General features: G+C 32.9%; 1 protein-coding gene across 2 annotated transcripts in view; it reads left to right on the plus strand.

Annotated features, from left to right (window-relative positions):
• LOC137650071 (uncharacterized) overlaps positions 1-27500 on the plus strand; it is a 612472-nt gene that overhangs the window by 553950 nt on the left and 31022 nt on the right. For both annotated transcript variants that reach the window (XM_068383128.1, XM_068383129.1), the window contains exon 3: positions 26839-26951. In XM_068383128.1, the coding sequence (XP_068239229.1) occupies positions 26839-26951 (113 nt within the window). The remainder of the gene's footprint in view (positions 1-26838; positions 26952-27500) is intronic.

Here is a 27500-nt window from a genome sequence, read left to right on the forward strand (position 1 = left end):
TACTGTATGTTTTGAAAAATCTTTCGATAGAGTGACTGTTTATTCGGATCTTTCCCTACCACTTCTCGTTTAACCACAGAACTTTAAGTTTTTGTTTGTATGTGGTGTAATGAAATAAATCTATTACCTCATTGTAATCTAGTTAAGGAAGAACTTGTTTGAATTTGTTTATCATTATTTCAGTATGAGGATATAGTTTTCTCAAATAATGTTTTGGGTTTCCCATGATCATAATAAAGTGCAGAGGCTATAAAAAATACTTTAGTTTGAACGGATGTCTTACTAAGGGGATTGTTTAGTGAACCCATTACATTAAAATAATATCATCTTCATAAGTGAAGTAATAAACGTTCATATGTACAGGCTACATTAAAAAAATACATGCGAAAGACTGAAACAAGTAAAGAGACATTTAAATTTATTTTATTGCAATACCTTTGGAATGAGAAAGTTCAAAGGGACATGTTGAGTCGGAGATTACCTGCAAAACCTCTCTTGAAATCTATGAAGATTTAGTGATCATTGGTTTGAGATGACTGAAACCCCTTACCCTTTAAGGAACAACGAGATCTAAGGATATTCATTTCTACATAAATGTATGTACAAAATGGTGTAGTCTGCTATATATATATATAATATATATATATTTATATTTATATATAAAGTATATATAAATATATATATATATATATATATGTATATATATATATACAGTATATATACATATATATATATATATATATATATATAAATTTCCACCTCATACCAGGATCGAACCCTAGTCTCATCAAATGAAAGGCAAGGTCGCCAAAAATTATACCGCTAGAGTCTCTGTAATGGCCTGATTGGTAGCGACCTTGCCTTGAACATCTAAGGTTCGATCCCAGTAGGTAGAAATTTATTTTTATGTAAGTACTATATCGTGTTGATTTTCATCTATACAGACACACAAACACACAAACACACACACACACACACACATATATATATATATATATACATATATATATGTATATATATGTATATATATATATATATATATATATACTTCTTTATTGGCGTCTGAAACCTAAAGACAATATCTCTGAACTAATTGAGTTCCAAATAGTTTTTAGGCTAACAGGAAAACTATCTTTTAAAACCAGTAACAACGTTAAGATAAATACATCTTATATAAATTATGGAGAGAGACTCATGTTCGACTGTTCAACGTAAAACCATTCAACTACCTCATTTGGAAAATCCTTTCACAATCTGATCACAAAACGTTGGTCCTGAGTCAAGTATGTTTATTTGAATTGTAAGGCCTATTCACGCCCTTAAAAACTCTACATTTATAAACTTGATTTAAAATTCTGCTCACACTAAGAGCGGTGCTGTTCCTCGTGATAAACTGAAGTCTAGCTGCTCTAGCATCATATATATATATATATATATATATATACACAAAACAACATTGAAATAAATATCCTCTATATATACTATAAAAACTTTAATAAAACAAAAGGAAAAGAAATTATATAGAATAGTGTGCTGGAGTGTACCCTTAAACAAGAGAATTCTAACCCAATGCAATGGAAGATCATGGTACAGAGGCTATGACACTACCCAAGACTGGAGAACAGTGGTTTTCTTTTCGAGTGTCTTTCTCCTAGAAGAGCGGCTTACCACAGCTAAAGAGTCTCTTCTACTCTTACCAAGAGGAAAGTGGCCGCTGAACAATTACAGTGCAGTAGTTAACTCCTTGAGCGAATAAGAATTGTTTGGTAACCTGTGTTGTCAGGTGTATGAGGACAGAGGAGAATAGGTAAGGAATAAGCCAGAATAATCAGTGTGTGTGTGTGTAGGCAAAGGGAAATTAAACCGTAACCAGAATAAAAGGAGCCACTGTAATGCTGTCTCACCCGTCATAAGACCCCATAAATCTCTAGGGGTAGTATTTCAACGGGTGGCTCAAGCCCTAGTTAACCTGCAGTGGACTAGCAATTAATGATATATATATATATATATATATGTATACACACACACATATATACATATATATATATATATATATATACGTGTGTGTGTATGTATGTGTGTGAGCATATATTTGTGTGTATATATATTCATATATATATATACACATATATGTATTTATATATATATATATATATATATAAAATAAATAAAAATATCTGTATATATATGTACATAGATCTGCATATATATATATATATATATATACACACATATACATGTGTGTGTATATATATATATACTTATATATATATATATATATATAGTAGCTAAGCAATAACTCTAGTTGGAAGAGCAGGATACTATAAGCCTAAGGACTCCAACAGGGAAGATAGTGTAGTGAGGAAAGGAAAAAATAAACTATGTTATATAAGAATTATTGAACAATTAGAATAAGATATTTTAAGAACAGTGACAATATTAAAATAGATCTTTCATATATAAACTATAAAAGGAGACATGTTTGCCTGTTCAACATAAAAAACATTTGATGTAAGTTTGAACTTTTGAAGTTCAATCGATTCAACTACCCGATTAGGATGATCATTCCACAAATCGGTCACAGCTGGAATAAAACATTTATAGAATACTGTGTAGTATTGTACCTCATGATGGCATAACTATTACAGTAACTGCATAACTAGTATTACGAAGAAGATGGTACAGTTCATGAAGATATGAAAGAAAAGGATGGTCAGGAGTATGGAAAATCTTATGCAACATGCATAACGAAGTAATAGAACGACGGGGCCAGAGATTAATATCAAAACCAGGAGTAGGAAATTTAATAGACTGAACGTTTCTGACCATTAAATTAAATGAGAATCAGCAGCTGACGACCAAAGAGGGAAACAATGCTTGAAATAAAGTAGAATGAAAGAATTAGAACACTTCTTCAGAATAGATCGATCACCGATAATCTTGTAAGACTTTCTCAATAAGCCAATTTTTTGGGCAATTGAAGAAGAGACAAACCTAATATGTTTCTCCGAGGTAAATTTACTGTAGAGCATCGCATCTTAAATTTCAAGAGTCATACAGAGTGAAAGAAACATTATCAAGGCTGAGATCCGGATGTTCTCAACCTACTTATAATCATACCTTGACTTTTGCTAGGACTCAGCTTCATGCCCCATAATTTGAACCATGTACTAATATCAGCTAGACTATTTAAGGGATTCAACAAACCCAGTTTTACATTCAAGAGATGGAATTGATGGAAAGAGGGTAGCTTCATCTGCATATGCAACGAGCTTGTTTTCTAGGCCAAACCATATGTCATGTGAATGTAGCATGAAAAGTAATTGGTCTAGAACACAACCCTGAACAACACCTAATATCACATTCCTATACTCACTATGGCGACCATGAACAACAACTCTTTGCGATCTATTACTTAAAAATTCAATAATGATGCTAAGAAAAGGCACACTCACTCCCAACTGTTTGAGTTTGAAAACAAGTGCGCCATGATTATTACAAAGGCACCACTAAAATCAAGGCCAATCATACGAACTTCCTGATCACAATCAAGGGATTTATGTACGGCATTAGAGACTGCAAGAATGGCCTCACAAGCTCCAAGAGCTTTATGAAAGCCAAATTACAAACTAGGGAACAGATGATTACCTCCAGCAAACCTATTTAAACATTCTGCCAAAAGACTTTTAAAAACATTAGTTAATATCAGAGTTATGGAAATTGGGCGGTAATCTGTTGAACTTGAGCTACCACAAACGCATTTACATAATGGAGTAACATTACCAATTCTCTGCTAAAAGAACCTCTTGTTACTAACTTGCGGAAAATAACAGATCATTTTGGATGCAAGATATCTACAGTCTTTATATGTATAAAAAAAAAAAAAAATTGAAAAATACCATTTGGGTCTACACTTCCATAAGCCTCAAGGTCCATCGACAGAGCATTAATGTCACAAGATCGAAAAGCTAAACTAGTAAGTTTAGCCTCAGGAAAACAGGAATGAGGAAGTTCGAGTTTCTCATTACTCTGTTTACTGTCAAACACATCAGCCAAAAGGGTTGCCTTTTCCTTTGGACAGTGAGTAAAGGAGAAACTGATGCGTCTACACCAAAGAGTGCAGATTTAAGGGTAGTCTACCACTTATGTTCCTGGGTTGTACCAGAAAGATTCTTTTATGGTTAAATTCTATGCCTTTTCAGTTGAAGCATAATCTCTATGAGCAAAAGTTCTAAGCTAAGTACAGTTATTTCAAGTCAAATCTGTTTTTCCAAATAAGCACGTCTACAATCATCATTGAATTAGGGTTTGTCTTTCACTCGGTACCTTAGCACATGATAAGGGATACGCCTATCAATTATATTGACTAGATTCTCATTCAAAGGACAACAGGCTCAACACTATTATACAATTGTGACCTATTCAAGCTCAATAGATCACTTACAATGCCATTCCAATCTTCTTGAGATTTTATATAAATTTGACATATCCGGGACAGGCTGCTCAGTCGTCACTACTAATGAAATCAAGGTATGATCAGATGTCCCAACTGGAGAGTTAACCTTACTTGTTGTAACGCCAGGGGGTGGGGTGGGAGGGGGGAGGGGGGTTGGGTGGGGGGGCTTCCAAACAGTTACTAGACATGTGAGTAGGTTCACTTATGATTCGCTTAGAGGCAAAATCAAAAGCTCTTAAGCCATGGCTATCAGTAGGAGAAACAGATTTAACCCCTCCCTATAGTGAACATTGAAATCACCAACATATTCAAGAGAGGCCTTTCTATCAAATTGTATCTCAGCCATAATGATAAGAAGACAGCCGAAGATAGAACCAACCACGCTGGATTCCGGTAGATAGAACATGAATAGAAGTTGTTATGCCTGCCAAAAACTTTTATTACCTGAATCTCATAACTCCCACATTCATAGGAGGACTTATTTCATGCAGGGTACTCAGCCCTAATATATATATATATATATATATATATATATGTATATTTATATGGGCGAAAATCAATACAATATAGTTCATGATTGATAGCGATCTTGCCTTTTATTCGAAGAGACTTGGATCTGATCCCAGTATGAGGCAGAAATATATATATAAATATATATATCTATCAATATATATATATATATATATATATCTATATATGCATATGTCTGTATGTATGTATGTATATATATATATAATATATGATGTGTGTGTATGTATATATATATATATATATATGTGTGTGTGTGTGTGTGTGTGTGAATATATATATATATATATATATATATTGTTATGCATCAAAAGCATTGAACAATACCCATTTGTAGTTCAAATTCACCGATCGAATGATGACTGGCTTGGCTATCGTGTATTGATGTCACCAGTACGTGTGTGTGCATGTATCTGAATGGGATTGTGTATTTGTGGGTGTATACATTACAAAAGGTATGTTGGTGAAATTAGCATCAAAACGATACTTTCCGATGCAAAACCACCCCTTCAATAGGACAAAATTTACATGCAAGCGTTGCTCGAAAGCAAAAGGGAGCCATAAGTTGTTGGTTTTGGTCCATCAGGGAGCCATATCTGCCGCTATTGCCAGGGTTGTGTTTATGCTCTAACGGCCGCGGCTATCATCAAAGACAGCTTTATGCAGGCCTGTACCGTACCCGGCAAGTCGTTGTTGGAACCTATCTTATTCTACGACTTTGGTATGTTAAAAGAAAAACACTGGTATAAAAGTACTAGCAAGGAAAAATTCAAAGTAAGAACGACAATAATAAATGTTATCCTATCGTACCATGGACAATCTCATTGCAACATAATACCTTTGGGGAACATCTTGACGTTAGGAAAGTTCTGTAGAAAGACTGAATATAATAGCAAATGCAGTCGTTTCTAGTCTACAGCAAGACAAAGTCTTCAGGCATGTCTTTATACAAGTCTGTGGCTTGGCAAGGTTTTATCACCAAGCTGGCTAACTGCGGATTGATATAGGTGGACCTGACTAGTACAATTTTGCTGATCATGGCGATATGCAAACCCATTCACCACGCTAAGGCATCCCCACTCAGCAAGGGAGGTCCGGAGCTAATGCGGACGAATCATAATTACTCGGTTAACTTAATAGGCTGTGGGAATACATCGCATTATTTAGAATGAAGACACTACAAAAAGGTATAAATAAAGGTTGTATGAGAGCCAGACCCCAACCTTTAACTATTCTTTCTAAAAAAATGAAAAAAAGTTAAGGTTACTGTGAATGTCTGAATGTCTTAAAAAAATCATCAGACGAAAAGTGCTAGAGATATGAGACGCTGCGTCGCTGGCTGCCAGTATGTAGATAAAACAAGACCTGTCATCCTAACCTCCACTCCCTCTTAACCCCACCCCGCTCCTTCCCCCCAAAAATTCCTGCTTTAGTTCTTTAAAAGATGATGACCCTCAACGTAAAAAAATTTATGTTTTCCCCTGGGGAAAAGCCTTGTTATTTCACCTGAGAATATGATACACAAAATGAAAATAAAAGGGAAAGTCTGAAAAAGAAAAGAAAATAAAAAATCTGTGATACAATGGCCTTTTTACGTTGTTGCTTCCACTCGGAACGAAAGATCTATTGTTGTAGCTGCATCTTTCTGTTGTTTGCAAGGCGAAAGAAGCTCTAAACATTGTCATATTTTGCCCCCTTTGCTGACATAAGATGTCCTAATATCATAATCCGGATTTACTGATGGCAATGAACCTCCAGCAACCACCCCTATCTCTCTCTCTCTCTCTCTCTCTCTCTCCTCTCTCTCTCTCTGGGAAATCTTAATAATCTCATTTTGGGACAGGAGAAAATGCGTGGCCTGAGAATGGAGAGGCAGATCTTTTATGTCAGTGACTCTGAAGGTATATATTTTATTCAACATCTACGGTAGGCAACATACAGGAGTTACTTTTGAGAAAGTCTATATCTTTGTGTCGTAGATAATAACCAGTAATTTACTGATAAGGTGTCATTAGATCAGCTATGTACTGTTTAATAAATAAGATATATATATATATATATATATATATATATATATGTATGTATATATATACATACATATATACAGTATATATATATATATATATATATTTCACCGTGTACATGTTATACCCATACACACACACACATATATATATATATATATATACACGTATGCAAATACATACATACATACACACATACATAGTTGTCCACTTCGTCAGGAGTGAAAGCGTCAATAGAGGTCATGAAGGTGGTGTAGTAGCTGTCCATAAGGGCGTTGATTTTTGGTCATCAGGTCCTTCATGGGTAAAATATCGGCATTGGAGATGGCAGCGCATACAGGGGTGGGTAGGCGCCATGCCCCTTGGGCTAGTGACGCCTTTTGGTCCCCCAACTGTTGTTGAAAGAGCAGAAAAGTTTGGCTATACGAGAGGTAGGCGATGGTGAGTACTACGCCAGGAGATATATTTTGAGGACATCGTATGCTCTTGGGGTGTTCCTTTGGTCGCAAAGCCAATCTGATATTTCAGGGAAAGTATACTCGGGGATCGCTGCGAGAACATCGTCTGCTCTGGTGCTTGAGTGAGTCACGTCCTTAATGAACCTTGGCACCCTGAAACCAGGTGAATGTCTGTACTGGCGAGAGGTTAGTCTCAGGGGTATGCCGTTGATAGTGTTAGTGCCAGGGGGAGGCATCATCAAACAGTAAGACGGCAGTATGGGGGAAGACTGGAGGGAGCTGGACACTCATGTGGTCATCAATGTACCGAATCGCCAGTTAGGCGATCACTAAGAGGCGAAATGAATGCAGTTAAACTTTAGTAAACAGACATCGAGCTTAAATACTATGACTTGCGAGCAAGAACGTCACTAGAATTGAAACAAAATTATGCATGAACCATCAAGTTCATACAGGTTGGTTTATCAACAATGAAGGGAAGAGCAAGTGATAAGATAACAATCCAAACCGTTACAGTATACGAGCGTGTATGAAGCACGTGCGGTACATGGCTCCCCCTAAAGATGGTATGTCGTGTGAAATAGTGCGCCCCGTTCTTGGGTGGCTTACTGTAGGCGGGTCATCTGGCACGTGCAGTGCAATGATAATACATATATAACTAAATATAAACATTAAAAATTTATAAATACACACACAAATATATATATATATATATATATATATACATATATAACTAAATATAAACATTAAAAATTTATAAATACACACACAAATATATATATATATATATATATGTGTGTGTGTGTGTGTGTGTGTGTGCCAACAACAACAAAATTGAAGTAAAAATCTCAAATTTGATTCGTGAAATCTAATGAATTACAGAAATTCTATTTTGTTTTTCTAAGATGATAATGATAATAATGAAGATGCTAATAATTAAAAGAATAGTGCAGATAAAAAGAACCTTTACAGTGGCAAAAATACATTTAACTCGTTATCATTAATATTAGTACTTATTAGTACTATAATAACAGTCGTTGTTTCTGATGTCATAAGACCAAATACTAAGAATGCATGGAGATACTTACGAGACCAATTATGTTCACAATTGCCATATGAATATTTAACATATTTTTAGAAATTTTCATTCAGTTGTTTTACTGTTTTTATGAATGATTTTGTCTTACAAAAACACATACATACATGCATACATACAGAGAGAGAGAGAGAGAGAGAGAGAGAGAGAGAGAGAGAGAGAGATGAGAGAGAGAGAGAGAGCAGAGTCTGGTGATCCCCTTTCATTCGAGCTAAAATTAAGAGCTGGGGTCTGCTATAAAATCCATTGATCGATATATGTATTTGGATTCGGTTTAACCGGATAAGACCGACTACAAAATTCCATGCCATTGTGTAAGAAGAGACCGTCCGAAGAAAGAGCCGCCAAAACTTCCAAATTGTGGAAGGTCGTTGGCCAAGAACTATAGCAGTTACAGTAATGGCTAAGGATACATGAGGCTGTTAAAGCACTTTATGGTCTTACCGCTATTGTGGAGGTCGGTCGGGTCGGGTCAGGTCACTTGTTCCGCACAAATTAAAAGACGTAGGGGAAGTACTTATCTTTATGAGGTCATTCGTAATAGCGTTATCTGCTTAACAGATATCTCAGCTAATACAATACTATACGAATGCTTATTTAAAAATAGTTTTAAGGATTATTCAGTTGCACATTTAGATAAGACACTAAATTAACGCTTTCAAACACTCACACATAATCAGCGATATATTAAGATGAATATCTATATAATTAGTGTACACGACCTGTTGAAATTGACGATTAAATATTTAGATAGCAATGCAAAAACACGTACGCACATAGATTCAACCTTTCCCGCACCTTCCCGTTTCTCAACTACAACGCGCTAGTACAGCATTTTATGGCAGATTGTTGTTTTCCGAGTGGTTGCCGCTCAGCGTGACAAAATATATATATATATATATATATATATATAAATATATATATATACATATATATATATATATATATATATAAGAGAGAGAGAGAGAGAGAGAGAGAGAGAGAGAGAGACTCTTGTTCTTTATCATGCAGGAGAGATGAGTGGAAAATAGAAAAGTGTCTATCAGCTTATTTTAAAACTCACTGATCTGGATTAGATATATTTTTTAATACCTTCTTTTGCGTTTTAGACAAACAAGATGTCCTTATAAACGACTTAACCTTTAGTGAACGGTATTGAAATGCCTCTCTTTTTCATCAATGCCATGCGCTATCTTCCCTTCTGGGAGCCATTACGGGCTAAAGGGTCCTGCTTATGTTCTTTTACTGGTGCTCCTCTTTGAATTAGTTTTTCATTCAAAGAATTTTATACAAGTCACAACAAAAACAAAAGTAACAACAATAATGATAATAATACTATTTATGATAACCCCATCATAATTAAATTATATCAATTATGACAATTTACATTGAGAACATTACCAATTGTGATTCATCCAATGCAATATTGTTGACGAAATACTCACCAAAAATACTGCTTACGGGTTTATGAGAACTTACTGTTTAATCACAAACCATCAAGGAAATAAAGCAGAGGAACAAGTTTTATATATATATATATATATATATGTATATATAAATATATATATATATATATATATATGTATATATATATATATATATATATATGTTATATATATACATATATATTTATATTTATATTTAAATCTGTCTCTGTATATCTATCTATTTATCTATCTATATATACTTATACATATATATATATATATATATATGTATATATATATATATATATATATGGAGATATAGATAGTTCTATATGTATGCATATTAATGTATATGTATATATAATTAAATATAAATATATATACAGTATACTATATATATGTATATATATACATATATATATATATATATATATATACAGTATATACAGTTCTATATATATTCATATTAATGTACACGTATATATAAGTATATATGTATATATATATATATATATATATCATCACCATTATCATCAACATATCCTCCTATGCCTATTGACGCAAAGGGCCTCGGTTAGATTTCACTAGTCACCTCTATCTTGAGCTTTTAATTCAATACTTCTCTATTCATCATCTGCTTCGTACTTCATAGTCCTCAGCCATGTAGGTCTGGGTCTTCCAACTCTTCTAGTGCCCTGTGTAGCCCAGCTGAACGTGTGGTGAACTAAACTCTCTTTGGGAGTGCAAAAAGCATGCCCAAACCATCTCCATATACCCCTCATCATAATCTCATCCACATATGGCACTCGAGTAATCTCTCTTATAGTTTAATTTCTAATCCTGTCCTGCCATTTAACTCCCAATATCGTTTTGATTTCTAATTTTTACTCAACCTATCCATTGTGTGATTTGCTTTTTTTCAGTCTTTCACTAAACTCTAATTATTCTAAAGACCCTGTATTGGAGATCATTGTTCCTAAATACTTAAATGATTCTACCTCATTAATCTTTTCTCCTTCATATGATATTTCATCTTCCATTACATATTCCGTTCTCATCATCTCTGTCTTTCTTTTATTTATATCCAGCCTAACCTCGTGTGACAATTCATGCATTTTGGTAAGCAAGCATTGCAAATCCTGTGGTGTTCTGCTAACAAGGACAGTATTGTCAGCATACTCTAGGTCTGCTAAATTCCTATCACCAATCCATTCCAATCCTTCTCCACCATCTCCGATTGTTCTACACATTACAAAAACTAAAAGGAGGATAAACAACATAGGTGACCATACATTCCCTTGGGGTACTCCACTGTTCACTGGAAATTCATTTGATAAGACTCCATTGTTATCAACTTTGCACTTGCTATGCTCATGAACAGACTTAATCAAATTTACATATTCAAGTTGAATTCCATAATAACGCAGGACTCTCCATAAAATTGACCGTTGCACGCTATCAAGTGCTTTTTCATTCCACAAATACCATCAAAAGTTTATTTCTATATTCTACGCATTGTTGCACAACATGTCTCAAAATGCAACTTCTACCTCTTCTGAATCCTGCTTGTTCATCTCTCAGCTTTTCATCAATCTTTCTCACCAGTCTCTTTAGAATAAGCATACTATATATTTTCATAACAACTAACGTAAGTGTTATGCCTCAGTAATTATTGCAATCAGTCAGGTCTCCTACTTTTTTTCTTGCTATTTTCACCAAATACTCCCAACTATCATTCATCAGGTTTTGCCTCTTCACGCCACAATCTACAAAATAATCTTGTAAGTACTCTGGGAGTCATTTTCGGCCAGTATCATCTCTGCAGTTATTCCATCGTATCCAGGGTCGTTCCATTTCTTATTGTTTTGAGGATAGTATGTACTAATGTACTCACAAGTGTTTGTGAGTACATATGTGTGCGTGACCATCTCTATTTGTGAATATCTACTACTTAAATGACAACATACCAGGTATGTGATTATAAAGAATATATATATATATATATATATATATACAGTATATACATATATATAAATCAATTTATGCATATATATATATGAATATATGTATACATATATATATATATACATACATACATATATATATATATATATATATATCTATATATATATATATATATATTATATTTGTGTTTGTGCGTGTGGGTGTGGTTGTGTTTGTGTGTGTTTTGTGTATATGTGCGTGCGTGCATGTGTACTTTGATATACATATATAATGCATATATATATATATATATATATATTATCTATAATCACATACCCGGTATGTCGTTTAAGTAGTTAAAATCCTGTAAACGTATTTTCCTATTGTTCATCACAACCTTCTTTAATGCTTGTCAAAACATGTTCTCTAGATCCACGTACCTACTATAAATTATACAACTTCTGTTTTTGGAGTCATTAGGAAAAGTTAATTACTGTAATTGTAATTTTTGTATGACGTAATTACTTGAAATATCTGTAAGCTCACATCCAATTTAGATGGCTTTGCATATTGCATGTGCAACTTTTTTTTTATAATTACACACCAATTTGAGTTTGGCCTTAATTCATTCAAATCCTGTCCCTTTATAACGATATTTAAGGGGTTATAACCCCCTTCCTTAACAAACCTAAATTACTGTAAATTTCGATTACTTTTAAGTTTTAATATAACTCGTCCTATACATACCAAAACTTAGATTTTAGAGTCTGCCAGTCTAAATAAATAATTAAAGTACAATAATAATTTTGTCTCACTACTACCTAGTGATGCATTTTAACTACTAAAATAATCTGTATTTCCCAATAGGCCTTAATATATCATCTAGCGATCTACTGGATTGGGATTCCAGTCCCTCTTAAGCTGTGATGTTATTTTTGTAGTGTCTGTAATCTCGCCATCCCTGTGAACTGAAGATGTGGGGTTTTGAGGGAGCTATAAAAAATTATTCCCTGACTCTCCCTATTCTAGCTTTGCTGGGGAGGGATTTGAGCACTGATTATATGTATTTATGGTCATTCTCTAGGGCATTGTCACTGTCCTCAGCCTCGGCCATTCATGAACGACCTTTAAACCTTTAATCCTGCAATCTAGAAATCTATCCAGTCTCCAATTTCACTAACTATCTATGTGCCTGTCAGTCTGAAATAAATTCATTTGGAAAGGGATAGTCTCGTAAATATAGCAAGCTGTGTCGCTCGGTCCTCGCATTACGAAGGTGGGGGTGTTCCAAAAGAAAAAGGCAAGTAGATAAGGGACTTAATAATCCCTCTAGCATGAGGAACTACCCGTGATTACCGGTTGCAAACAGTGGATTTGTAGTCTGTGTTTCTTAATGGCTTCTATTCTTGGTGTTATTCCAAAGTTTATGTATTGCACGAGACTCTTGCAAAATTAATCTGATGGAGGTGACTTACAGCGGCGATGCATAATATGCAGGTGTTCACGTGCATGTGGCTACCACTCTCTAGAAATCTACATGCATGGATTTGAGAGGAAAGTATGATTGATTTATGACATACGGTTTATTTTCCCGTTGCCTACACACACACACACACACACACACACACACACACACACACACACCGAATAACCTGGCCTATTTTTTACATATTCTCTTCTGTCCTCATACACCTGACAACATTGAGATTACCAAACAATTCTTCACTCAAGGGGTCACTGCACTTTAATTGTTCAGTGGCCACTTTCCTCTTGGTAAGGGTAGAAGAGACTCTTTAGCTATGACAAGCCGCTCTTCTAGGAGAAGGACACTCCAAAATCCAACCATTGTTCTCTAGTCTTGGGTAGTGCCATAGCCTCTGTGCTATGGTCTCCTACTGTCATGGGTTAGAGTTCTCTTGACTGAGGGTACACTCGGGCACACTATTCTATATAATTTCTCTTCCTCTTGTTTTGTTAAAGTTTTTATAGTTTACATAGATTACGTAGATCTTTATCTTAATGTTGTTACTCTTCTTAAAATATTCTATTTTTCTCTGTTTCCTTTCCTTACTGGGCTATTTTCCCTGTTGGAGCCCCTGAGCTTATAGCATCCTGCTTTTCCAACTAGGGTTGTAGCTTAGCAAGTAATAATAATAATAATAATAATAATAATAATAATAATAATAATAATAATAATAATAATAATAATAAATGAACGAAAGACAATGAAATAGTGGTCACCAGAGTTATGAACAAACCACACTCAGGCTTGTCAACCCTCCTACAACAGCAGTGGCTGACTGAATGTTCACAGTAGGCATCGGTTATCAGATCCCCAGTGCACCGATAGTTTTTCACCTAATGTACATAAATACATGGGACATTTCTGCCTAAATGAATAAATAGATAAATGCGGTCTCTCAAACATGCTAACCTGAATACACAATTGAAAAGAATTTAGCCACAACTAAAAAACACAATATTCCTCTTTACTACCGCAAACTTCTTCAAAAGAGAGAGAGAGAGAGAGAGAGAGAGAGAGAGAGAGAGAGAGAGAGAGAGAGAGAGGAGAGAGAGTGTGCAGGACTTGAAAATGTCTGTTACAAAACAGCAGCAGGTCTGGCTAATTCAATAACACTCAACAACTCTTTGCAATTTTAAGTCAGCGCAGATGGCACCGTCTCTTGAGACCGGAATGTTAAAAGGAAAACATCCAGTTGGGCAATTCCTCTGACTTGGTGGTTCCTCGCGGCCTAATAGACGATGCAGGCAGTCCTCTTGGGCCATTAAACATACGTGTGTGCGCATACTAAAACGCAAATACTTGATACTACTCAGAAGGAATCGGAATTCGTACCTGTTATATATGTCCATGTCAGGCCTTTAATACGCATACCTATTATACACACATACTTATATATATATATATATATATATATATATATAATATATATATATAGTACACACAATCACAAATACAGCTGTTTGTAGTCCACTTCAAGAAAAAGGCATGTCAATTCATTTCTGGGATTTGGTCGGTTCTCATTACCACGCTGACCAGTACTGATTAGTGATAGTGGGAGATTTTCCTGTCATCGCTCACAGCAAACCAACCTACTACGAGTGGCCCACCCTGACTATTAGAGCTTTGATGATCATGGCGATACACAATTCCTTTCACCACTTTAGGGTATCTCCACTCAGAAAAGGATATATATATATATATATATATATATACATACATTTATATATACATATATATATACATATATATATATATATATATATATAAATTTTCATTGAAGGGGATAGCCTTAGCGGCATCAATGTGTTTCCTATAGGAATTTTCATATTTCCTCAGAGAGAGAGAGAGAGAGAGAGAGAGAGAGAGAGAGTTGTGCGTGTATCAAACCAGTTATATGAAGAATCGAATAACCTTTACAGGCACGAAAGGCTTTATAGACTGTTCCATTCACTCCTCGGTTGGTGAACAATACATGAGCCTATTACGTAATATCTTCCTTAATATTCCATTAGTTGGTAAAACAATGAAGAGAAAGCTGAATGTTTCCATTATTCCATTATCCTTTCCTTCGTTTCAAACTTATAGATTTTATTCATTCACTTGCTAGAATTGTTTATTTTATTTAGCGGCGGGAAAAAGAGATTTTTATTATCATTATCATTATTACTAGCTAAGCTATAACTCTAGATGGAAAAGCAGGGTGCTGTAAGCCAAAGGGTTCCAACAGTGGTAAAATAGCCCAGTGAAGAAAGAAGGAAAGAAAGAAATAAACTACCAGAGAAGTAATGAAAAATTAATATGAAATTCTTGAAGAAAAGTAATAACATTAAAATAGATCTTTAATGCATAAACTATAATGAGAGACTCAGGTGTACCACTTCAACATAAACACATTCGTTGCAAGTTTGAACTTTAATAAGAATCTTATAAAAATCTTATGATTGACCAAGATCCGTTCCCTTAATATCCACCTATTGTTTAGTTAATGTCGATTTGTGAAAAGGTATAAAAGTAAAAAATATAAAAATATAAATAATTTGCAATTAAGATTCAGAACTATGTCATATGTTTTTAGCATTTAACATAATTGAGGAAATGCATAATAGAAAATAAGAACAATAAGAGATTTCTGGAGTCGTCCCTGACCTAAGATGTAACTGAGGTGAAAATTTCGTCATAATCCGTCGAGTAGTTTTGACGTAATCTTATCCACAGAAACGTGTAAAATGAAAGTCCGGATATAGAATCCGGATCAGCTTCAAAATTTAATGAAGTCGTCCATGTCCTAAGGTGAAAATTTTATCAAAATCTGCCAAGTAGTTTTGACGTAATCCTTTCCACAAGCAAATGTCCACAGACACACAAATAAAAACACCGACTCGATCGTAATACCTGCTTGGCGGAAATAATAAAATACTTCTTGATAAGTCGTGTACTAAACGTAACAGGCTAGAAAAATAAAAAAAGGAAATATTTGAACCATAAAAAGGTACAAAATCTTATATACTGTGGAATTAAACTTGCCATGAAGATAAACTGAAAGCCACCTCCTCGGAGAGCTTGGCAGAGAGGGGTCATTCAGCGAGAATTGAGGATTGCAAATGCAATAAGTTTCCGAGACAAATAGTAGATGGAACTGTAAGACTCTGAACTCCAGAGGACTGGTGGTAGATGGTGCATCAAGGCTTTAGATGGGAGACTTACGACTTTGATGACAGTTACAAATGGACTCCCAAATGCCTCGTTGTCCTTACTGGAGGAGCTTGGACCGAAGCAATAGCTTAGACAGATGGTAGTCAAAATGGCTTAGAGAAGAAGCATGCGGTAGGGAGTATCGCTCGAAAAGGTAAATAATTGCAAGTTTGATGGCTCTGTATGAGATGTGTTGTCCTACATTATCAAACACTATGTTCGTTCATTTTGTTTCTTTAATCTACGTTGATTCAATAGATTCTTATTTAGTTTTCTTGGTATTAGAAATTAGAATCGTATGTAAAAAAAAAATTACAGAGATAAAATGAGAAAGGGGACATGAACAAAACATTACCCCGGCCTGACAAAGCGTGAAAGCTGATATCATGGCACATCTACTCATCAAATAATCATAAAATATACCAATTGAATTGGAAAGCCTGAGTTTCGTCGAAATATTTACTTTTTATCATGACCTCTTTATTGTCTGAAACAAATTCTAAAATAAGTTGTGTGTATTTGACTATAATTTACTTTTGCGTTGGTGAGAGAGATGGGAGTCTTTTATTAATATCTGAGTTTTTTTTTTTAATAAATGATTGTTCTTTGCTTTTCCAATTATACATCAAATTCTCAGTCTACTCTCTCTATGACTACTTAGTTTCCATCCCCACATCGTTGTAGTTTATAGGCTTATGTATAAAAAAGAGATTCTGCTTTATATTACAAAAGTAGTTTTATTTTACTGAAGGTGATGGTTCACATAGCTCATCATTTAACATAATATGTTGATTGCTACAACGAGTATTTCATATCCACTTTTTTTCTGGGAAGACTAGTACTTATATCTCAGCTGGTATTCATACCTCTTTCAAATTCTCGTGAAATATTACTAGTTCTTGAGCAATCTTATCGTGAATCTAAGCCCGATATTGTCATCTAGAAATATATCTATTATTTTGTTTTGTTAAACCTACAACTTATTTTAGATTAGAAAATGTCACTTTACTAATATCTCTGCTGGTAACTTAAACCTATCTTTGTAACCACGCATTTCCAGCCTCCATGCAGTGCTCTTATCTTATAATAATAATAATAATAATAATAATAATAATAATAATAATAATAATAATAATAATAATAATAATAATTATTATTATTATTATTATTATTATTATTATTATTATTATCAAATATGTGAATTTGATTAAGTCTGTTCATGAACATAGCAAGTACACGTTAATGTCAGCGGAGTCCTATCAAATGAATTTCCAGTGAACAGCGGAGTATTTCAAGTGAATGTGTTGTCACCTATGTTATTCATTCTCCTCATGGATTTTGTAATGGTTAAAACAATTGGAGATGACAAAGAAGGATTGGACTGGATTGGTAATAAGAAATTAGCATACCTAAAGCATGCTGATGATGCTGTTATTAGCAGAACACCACAAGATTTGTAATGCTTGCTTACCAGAATGCATGAAATATCACATGAGTCTTGGCTCAAGATAAATAGAGGAGAAATAGAGATGATTATAACGGAGTATACAATGGAAGATTGAATATCATGGGGAGGATAAAGGATCAATGAGGAAGAATCACTTAAGTATTTTGGAATTATAATCTCTAATACAGGGTCGTCAGAATCAGAGTGTAGTGAAAGGTTTAAAAAAAGCATATCAGACAATGGCTAGGTTAAGTAAAATTTGGAAATAAAATCACCTAAAATTACATATAAAATCAGACTATACATCAACATAGTGAGATCTGTATTACTGTGTGTACATGAGTCATGGTATGACAATGAAACAATATCCAACAGATTTTGTAGATGTAAGAGCAAAGCTCTCAGAAGGATATTGGGAGTGGAATGGCATGACAGGATTAGAAATGAATCTATAAGGGATTGCTAGAGCCGCAGATGGGTATAGATGACGGTGAGAGGTAGATGAAGATGGTTTGGACAAGCTCTCCGAACCCCAAGAGAGATTAGCCCATCAAACGTTTAACTGGACTCCACAAGGTACTAGAAGAGTTGGAAGACCCAGGCCTACATGGCGGAGGACTACGAAGCGTGAAGCAGGAGATGATGAATGAAGAAATATTGAATTAAAGCCTCAAGATAGAGAAGAATGGCGAACTCTAACCGAAGCCCTTTGCGTCAACAGGCATAGGAGGAGAAGATGATGATGATGATGACCACTATCTACACTATAACCGTAGTTGAAAAAGCAGGGTGCTATAAACACAAGGGTTTCAACAGGGAAAATAGCACAGTGAGGAAAGGAAATAAAGAAACAGATAGAATAGCGTGCCTGAGTGTATCCTCAAGCAAGAGATCTCTAACCCAAGACAGGTGGATGACCATGGTGCAGAGGCCATGACAATACTGTCTTAAGTTTTCTTGAACGGTTAAAAAGCTAATAGTTAATTTCCTCTTTCCCTTTTCACCAATTCTTTTACTTAGAACAAAGGACTATTGTAGCGACTACATTATATACATACACAGGCACACTCATACACACACACACTCACACACACACACACACACACATATATATATATATATATATATACATAAAGTATTCGCTATTCGCTCACATTTGAAATTAAATGAAATAATTAATGACGCACGGAGTTAATTAACTTCCACAAACAGCACTTTAGTAAATTGGCATTAGTGGAAGACATCTGTGGTGGAAATGATAATTTATTTCTCTCTCTCTCTCTCTCTCTCTCTCTCTCTCTCTCTCTCTCTCTCTCTCTCTCTCTCTCTCTCGGGATAGTTACTTGATTGTCATTACCCGAAGAACTCTCATAATTATGAATGAAGCATTTTATGAAGAAATTAGCTAGAGATTTACAATCAATATTATGTTGCAAGTGTTTTCTAAAGATATATATGTAGAACATGTTTTATTTATCAATAATAAACGATTTTGATTTAATGAATATATTTTAGAACAACATATATCCTGAACGACCTTTATTTCGTTCCCATGAATGACAAAATTGCGTATTTTCCATTACTGTTTGCTTGGTTGTAATTATTATTTATGACATAATAGAAAACTTTCTTTTGCTTAAAGCAATGTAGCTTTCCTTTGAACTGGATAAAATTTGGTGCCAGAAATCCTTAAACAACAATATATATATATATATATATATATATATGTGTGCGATTGTATTTGCGTGTGTACGTGTAGAAATCACAAAAGCTGGCATGTGATAAGCGTAAAATGTGTATTACAGGCACGCAAGAAATGACAAGACGAAAGCTTTAACTTCAGTCAAGTCTTTTAATTTTTTCTATCATGGCTATAATATATATATATATATATATATATATTATATATATGTATGTATATGTATATATACACATATATATATATATGTATATATAAAAAACAGTATATATACACATATATATAAATATGTATATATACATATATATATATATATATATATATTTATACACACACACACAACATATATATATATATATATATATATATATATATATGTATATATAAAAACAGTATATATATATACACACACACACACACATATATATATATATATATATTATATGCATATATATATATATATATATATATGTATATAATATATATATATATATATATATCATCATCATCATCATCATCTCTTATACCTGTTGACGCTAAGGTCCTCGGTTAGATTTCCCCTTTCGTCTCTATCTTGAGCTTTTAATTTAATACTTCTCCATTCATCATCTTCTACTACGTGCTTCATAGTTCTCAGCCATGTAGGTCTTGGTCTTCCAACTCCTCTGTTGCCTTGTGGAACCCATCTGAACGTTTGGTGAACTAATCTCTCTTGGGGAGTGCGAAGAGCTTGCCCAAACCATCTCAATCTACCCCTCATCATGATCTCATCCATATAGGGCACTCGAGTAATCTTTCTTATAGTTTCATTTCTAATCCTGTACTGTCAATTAACTCCCAATATCCTTCTGAGGGCTTTGTTTTCAAATATACGAAATCTAATGGAGATTCTTTCATTATCATACCATGACTAATGTAAATAGAGTAACACCGATCTCACTAAACTGGTATATAGTCTGATATTTATATATAATTTCAGGCGATTTAATTTACAGATTTTACTTAACCTAGCCATTGCCTGATTTGATTTTTTCAAAATTTCACTAAACTCTAGTTCTAAAGACCCTGCATTGGAGATCATGGTTCCTAAATACTTAAATGATTCTACCTCATTAATCCTTTCTCCTTCATGTGATATTTCCTCTTCCATTGCATGCTCCATTCTCATCATCTCTATCTTTCTTCTATTTATCTTCAGCCCAATCTCTTGTGATATTTCATGCGTTTTGGTAAGCAAGTATTGCAAATTCTGTGGTGTTCGGCTAACAATGACAGCATCATCACCATACTCTAGGTGTGCTAAATTCCTATCACCAATAAAGTCCAATCCTTCTCCACCCTCTCTGACTGTTCTACGCATGACAAAATCAATGAGAGGGATAAACAACATAGGTGACAACACATTCCCTTAGAGTACTCCCCTGTTCACTGGAATCTCATTTGATAAGACTCCATTACCCTTAACTTTGCACTTGCTATGCTCATGAAGAGACATAATCAAATTTACCTATTTAAGAGGAATTCCATAATGCCGCAGGACTCTCTAGAAAATTTGCCGGTCCACACAATCAGAAGCTTCTTCATAGCCCACAAATGCCATCAAAAGAGGATTTCTATATTCTTTGCATTGCTGTACAACATGTCTCAAATTAATAATTTGGTCAGTGCAACTTCTACCTTTTTTAAATCCTTCTTGTTCATCTCTCACCTTTTCATCAATCTTTCTCTCCAGTCTCTTAAAAATAAGCATATTATATATTTTCATAACAACTGACGTAAGTGTTATGCCTCTGTAATTATTGCAATTAGTCTGGTTTAAGGTTTTGCTATTTTCACCAACACTCCCAACTCCCATTCATCAGGGTTTTCCTCTACATCCCACATTTTGCAAAATAATCTAGGTAGTAGTCTGGGAGTCACTTCACTTTCGGCCAGTATCATCTTGGCAGTTATTCTATCGTATATATATTATATATATATATATTAATATATATATATATATATATATATATTAATATATATATATATATATATATATATATATATATATATATATATATATATATGTGTGTGTGTGTGTGTGTGTGTGCGTGTGTGTGTGTGTATTAATATATACATTCTTGTCATGGCGAGATATCGTAAACGATAAGAATAAGGGATTGGAATAAAACTGTAAACCTCCCGAGCGGATAAAACGTAAACATTCAACTAAGGATTATTCTTTAAAGAGAAATGTATAATCATATGAATAATAATAATCGGCGTATAATAAGTTTTTATTACGATATTATCTATAAATCCTCGAATATTCCCAGTTGTTTATAATTCATCTGAATTCAAATATATTTTACATAAGAAACTGAATAAAGGAATGAAAAATAATCGTGAGTATTCCAGCATTACTGGATTCATCTTTCAGTGGAAATTCTTTTCTGTGGAATAATGTTGCTCACAGCTCATATTTATTCAAATTCTGTTCGCAAAGTACAACCAATATATTCGGGTTCCACGTCAGGCTATAAAATTGGGTTTGCTTTTCAAATTCCCTCATATTCTGTCAATATATCAACCGTCACTATAAGTTTTGAGAGAGAGAGAGAGAGAGAGAGAGAGAGAGAGAGAGAGGGAGAGAGAACTTGCAAGTAATATACAGATTGATGTGAAAACGGAATATTTTGAAATCTTCCATGTGAAAAGTTTTAGTTTTTATTCACTGTCAAACCCATGGCAAAGTTTACAAAATGAACACCAAAGTATCGTGATGTGAAAACTAATGTTGCATGAAATTAGAGATAGTTAAATCATTTTATGAAATGACTAATCGTATATATATTAAACTAATTCACGGTGGTCTCTGTGACTAGGTTGACGCAGTTGAAAACTTTCATTAGTTACTTTAATAATATAATAACTTACATTCACACAAATACACACACATACTTTGTATATATATATATATATATATATATATATATGTTCAGCTATTACTAGCTCACTAAAGAACAAAGGCCTCAGATATGTCCGTTTAGGGTCCTTCTATGCTAGTCCACACAAGAAAACTTTCATAATTCGTCAATCCATCGTCATCTCTTTATTTGCTTGCTTCTCTTGCAATATCTAAGGACAAATTCTGTTATTCTTAATATCCATCTAATATGTTATTCTCTTTATATGTCCTACCACGTCCATTTCTTTTTCTTAAATGATAGAATATCCTCTACTTTAGTTTGCTCTCGCATCCATGTTTTTTTTTTTTTTTATTTTATCTCTGAGTGGTATTCCCTTCATTACTCTTTTCATAACTATTTGAGTTGTAACAACTTTATGTTCTAACGTTTTAATAAGGTTCCCAGTTTTAGATGCATAAGTTAATACTGGTAGGACCATCTGATTAAATACTTATTTTTTTTTTTGATAATCTTATTTTGTTTACCAAAAGCTTTCCCTCCCATGCTCATCCCATTCGAATCTTCAATTATCTTTTGCAATTTCTCCCATAATTCCATAAACCGAATTAGTATTAATTCCTACATTTTCCCAATCTAAATTCCACAAACTTCTTCTTGGCATGGTGCGAATAATTTAAGACAGATGGGGTCTTCCTCTCTAACTCTTTTCTCAATATATATATATATATATATATATATATATAAACACGCATAATATATATGCAATGGCCACCGTGGTGTTGAAATGACCAAACGTCAGACATAAATAAGGATATATCTAAGGACTTTATCCTGCAGTCGACTAGAAACGGCTGCATTTGTTGTGGTTTTTTTTTTTTTACCCTCATACACATACACACATTCATATATATATATATATATATATATACATATATATGTATATATATATATATATGAATATATATATATATATATATGGATATGTATGGATATGTATATATATATATATATATATTTCTATATATATATATACATATCCATATATATATATATATATATGGATATGTATATATATATATATATATATTTCTATATATATATATATATATATACATATACACACACACACACACACACATATATATATATATATATATATCTGGAATTTTGTACCAGTCACAACCTGTCTTGAAATTCTAAAATAAAGAGCTTATTACCTCAATTAAAAAAAGGTGTATAAATGGATATAATCCATTAATGTTTTTGATCAAAATTGTTAGCCTTTATTTAATGATAGTTATGAAGGTAGGTAACCGACAAATTTCAGGAATGTAAAACAAGTGAAGCTATGAAACAAATATTCATATTGAAATTGTCAATTTTCTATGCTTTCAGAAATTTTTTCTTTTTATGGTTCACCGAAACATTTCAGGACTTTTTCTATATATCTTTTATTCTTTATTAGTGATTAATTAACTACTAGTCTTTCATATATCTTTTTACTATAGATCTATTTTCTTTAAAAAATCTTACACTATTATTTTTCCTTTATGAATATTTATTTACAAGAAATAATTGTCTGCGCTGTCGTGATTATACCTTATCTACACTTCTCAAAACTTTCTATCAATATTTGTTTATTTCTTATTTTACTTCATTTTCATTAAAATTATATCGTTCTTCATCATTAACTTTACCTAACTTTTTATCTATGATCTCTATTCTTTTTCTTATTCTTATTCTGAGCTTTTTAAACCTATTTCACAAGCAAATACTTTTTAACTTTTTTCAATATTCCTCTTCGTTTTGTCTAAAAGAGTAAAATCTCTGAATGAAACGGAAACTTATTTGGTATCTTCAATTAATGTGATTACAGATAATATCGACATCACTGAACCCTGACCGATTGAGAGGACCTGATGTGACAAGTTGTAAAAGGTTGTTATTCATTGGATTTTGGAGTGATTCTTTTCAGGATTGTCGTATAAACACACACACATTAATATATATACACACATATATATATATATATATATATATCTATATATATATATACACATTCATATACATATATATACATGTATATACACATATATATATTATAAATATAATGTATATATATATATATATATACACTTGAATACACACACACACACACACACACACATATATATATATATATATAAAGATAATATACATATACATACAAATATGTAAATATATATATATATATATATATACATATTATCTTGATATTTCTTTTTAATTGGGCACTTTGAATTTTATTCTAATAATAATAATAATAATAATAATAATAATAATAATAATAATAATAATAATAATCTCTCTCTCTCTCTCTCTCTCTCTCTCTCTCTCTCTCTCTCTCTTTTTCATGATGATTTTATTTTCCTGTTCTTTTGTCTGTATGCTTGCACCTACATTTCTCTTTCTTTATTTCTCCGAAAGTGACAAGTCTAATAATTATCTTTCTTTTCCTTATATTAGGTTTCCCCAACGATGTTTTTCCAATCTTTCGTGCCAGTTGATAATTAAGATAACTACGTCATCTGCCTTTCAGGACGCATAAACAGTGACAAACAAGCACAGTGTGGTTTTTTATGAAAATGCACCCAAGGCACTATCTTTAATCATAACCATTGTGATAGTTATATTTCATTCATTACCTTTACAATATGAAGGAGTTTTTATCTATATTAATTTAACAGTACTTATATTATTCATTGCTTGTCAGCACATTGATATGAGTTGACATATTTGCCTTTAGATTATCAAGGTGCTTTTATCTATATTACATGACATGCCCTATTATTTATTATTTGCCAACGTTTAATACTAAACAAATCTGAACATTTCTGTAAAAATATTTCATTAATATTTTGGTGTACTGATGGAAAATAATTCAGGAACAATTTTTAATATTGGCTGATTGTTTGGTATATATTTGAGAACGGCAATGAATTACTCACCATTTGCGAAATAAATCATAAAATAATAAAATTGTTGAATACTGATGTTCTTTAAACAGGACGTTATTCCAGCGGGAAAGCATTCACATAAAATTTTCATTACTACTATAGTTTTCTCTTATATATTTTACACCGATAATTCATCAGAATTGAAACTTTAAAGTTTATATACTAAATCTTGCAAATGCGTGAAAAATTGTGACAAAGAAAAACGGTGTCTTTCCTTTAAATAATCTTCATTATTAGTTATGACTAATATTGAAAAAAAAATCTTAGATAGGAACATATATGAATGAACGATAAACCAGATTATTAAGGTTTTCTTTAGCGTCATCAGTTCTTTTTTTCTTTTTCTTTTTTTTTTTTTTGTAATTACAAAAAATAAATTGTCGTTATCTTCCAAAATTTCAAGGTCAACAATATCTTAATAAAAAAAAAAATAAGCCTCCGGCGGTGAAGGCTGTCTTAGACGTTATCATTAAAGAGTTATTGCAATGACGACCCCTCATGTCACCGTCCTAAATAGCTATCTTATAACGAGAAAGAAAAATACAACGGAGCCTTTGTAGTTCGTTGGGACAGACCGGGTGCAAAATCTAGAAAGTTATGACTGAAAAACCACACTTTAAGAAGAAACAATAAAGAACACCTCCTAACTAGATGCCGTACTCTTACCTACTTACCTACCTATATCGAAAAACTAGCTTCAGGTAATCGTATTTTGACCAAGATAAACAACGACTTGCACGTAAATAAAATCGATTTGACAAGTCATTAGAAAATTTACGCCTATCCCGCTAGCTCTGCGCTGGTAAATCACCTCCTTATAATAACAAGAAAATAATAATAATAATAATAATAATAATAATAATAATAATAATAATAATAATAATAATAATAATAATAATAATAATAATAATGATAATAATAATAATAATAATAATGAAATATGCCTGTCCCAACTAACTACATTCACCCTAAAACAACTAATACGAGCGTGATACGAAGGCACAATTAGCCCTTCTCTTCCTGTCATTGAAAGAGCTTAACGAGTGTTTTTTTTTTTTTTTTTTTTTTTTTTTTTTTTTTTTTTTTCTTCTAGTAGTAGTATTTGACCTTCCCTGAACTCCTTTTCCACTTCCACAGACTTGGCAGATGCTGCTCTGAAGATCCAGGCCGGATTCCGAGGGGCAAAGGCTCGTAAGAATATGAAGAAAGAGGATGAAAAACTTAATGAAAAATTAGGCAACCTTAATACGGTAAGTCATCAGATTTTTATTAAGTAGCATTTTCTTTTAGAGCAGAATTGCTCTCAATAAATAAATTGATTAGATATTTGTTTTAATCTATTTAGCCCTAATGATGCATGATATTTATTAGACAATAATCAAGTAATTAGAAATCGTTTCCAGTTTTCTATAAAAAGTGAATACAGTAGAACTTCTTTTTGAAAATAAACCTTTTTTCGGTGAACAACTCTTTTATTCTTCAATCACATACGTTAATAACTCGTTCCATTTTCAAGGATTATTAACATAGTGTGGGTTATTAGCATAATAGTTTGCTATAAAGGGATTATATATGTGGTATAATACCCTTTGAGTCGGACCTCTAATTTGCTGAACGTATTTACTTTTAAGACAATATTCATAATCAAACAAAGAGCTTTCATTCGACGAAGAGTTTTGCTTTTAAATCTAGTTTTTATCTTTAGAGGTAAATCCTCATCATGTTATTCAAAAGTGTCAACAGTTTCAGGAAGATTTTCCAATTGTCTTCCTACAGAACTAACCAAAGAATGGTTACCG

This window comes from Palaemon carinicauda, chromosome 11 (assembly GCF_036898095.1).
Source record: "Palaemon carinicauda isolate YSFRI2023 chromosome 11, ASM3689809v2, whole genome shotgun sequence".
Taxonomy (NCBI): Eukaryota; Metazoa; Arthropoda; class Malacostraca; order Decapoda; family Palaemonidae; genus Palaemon; species Palaemon carinicauda.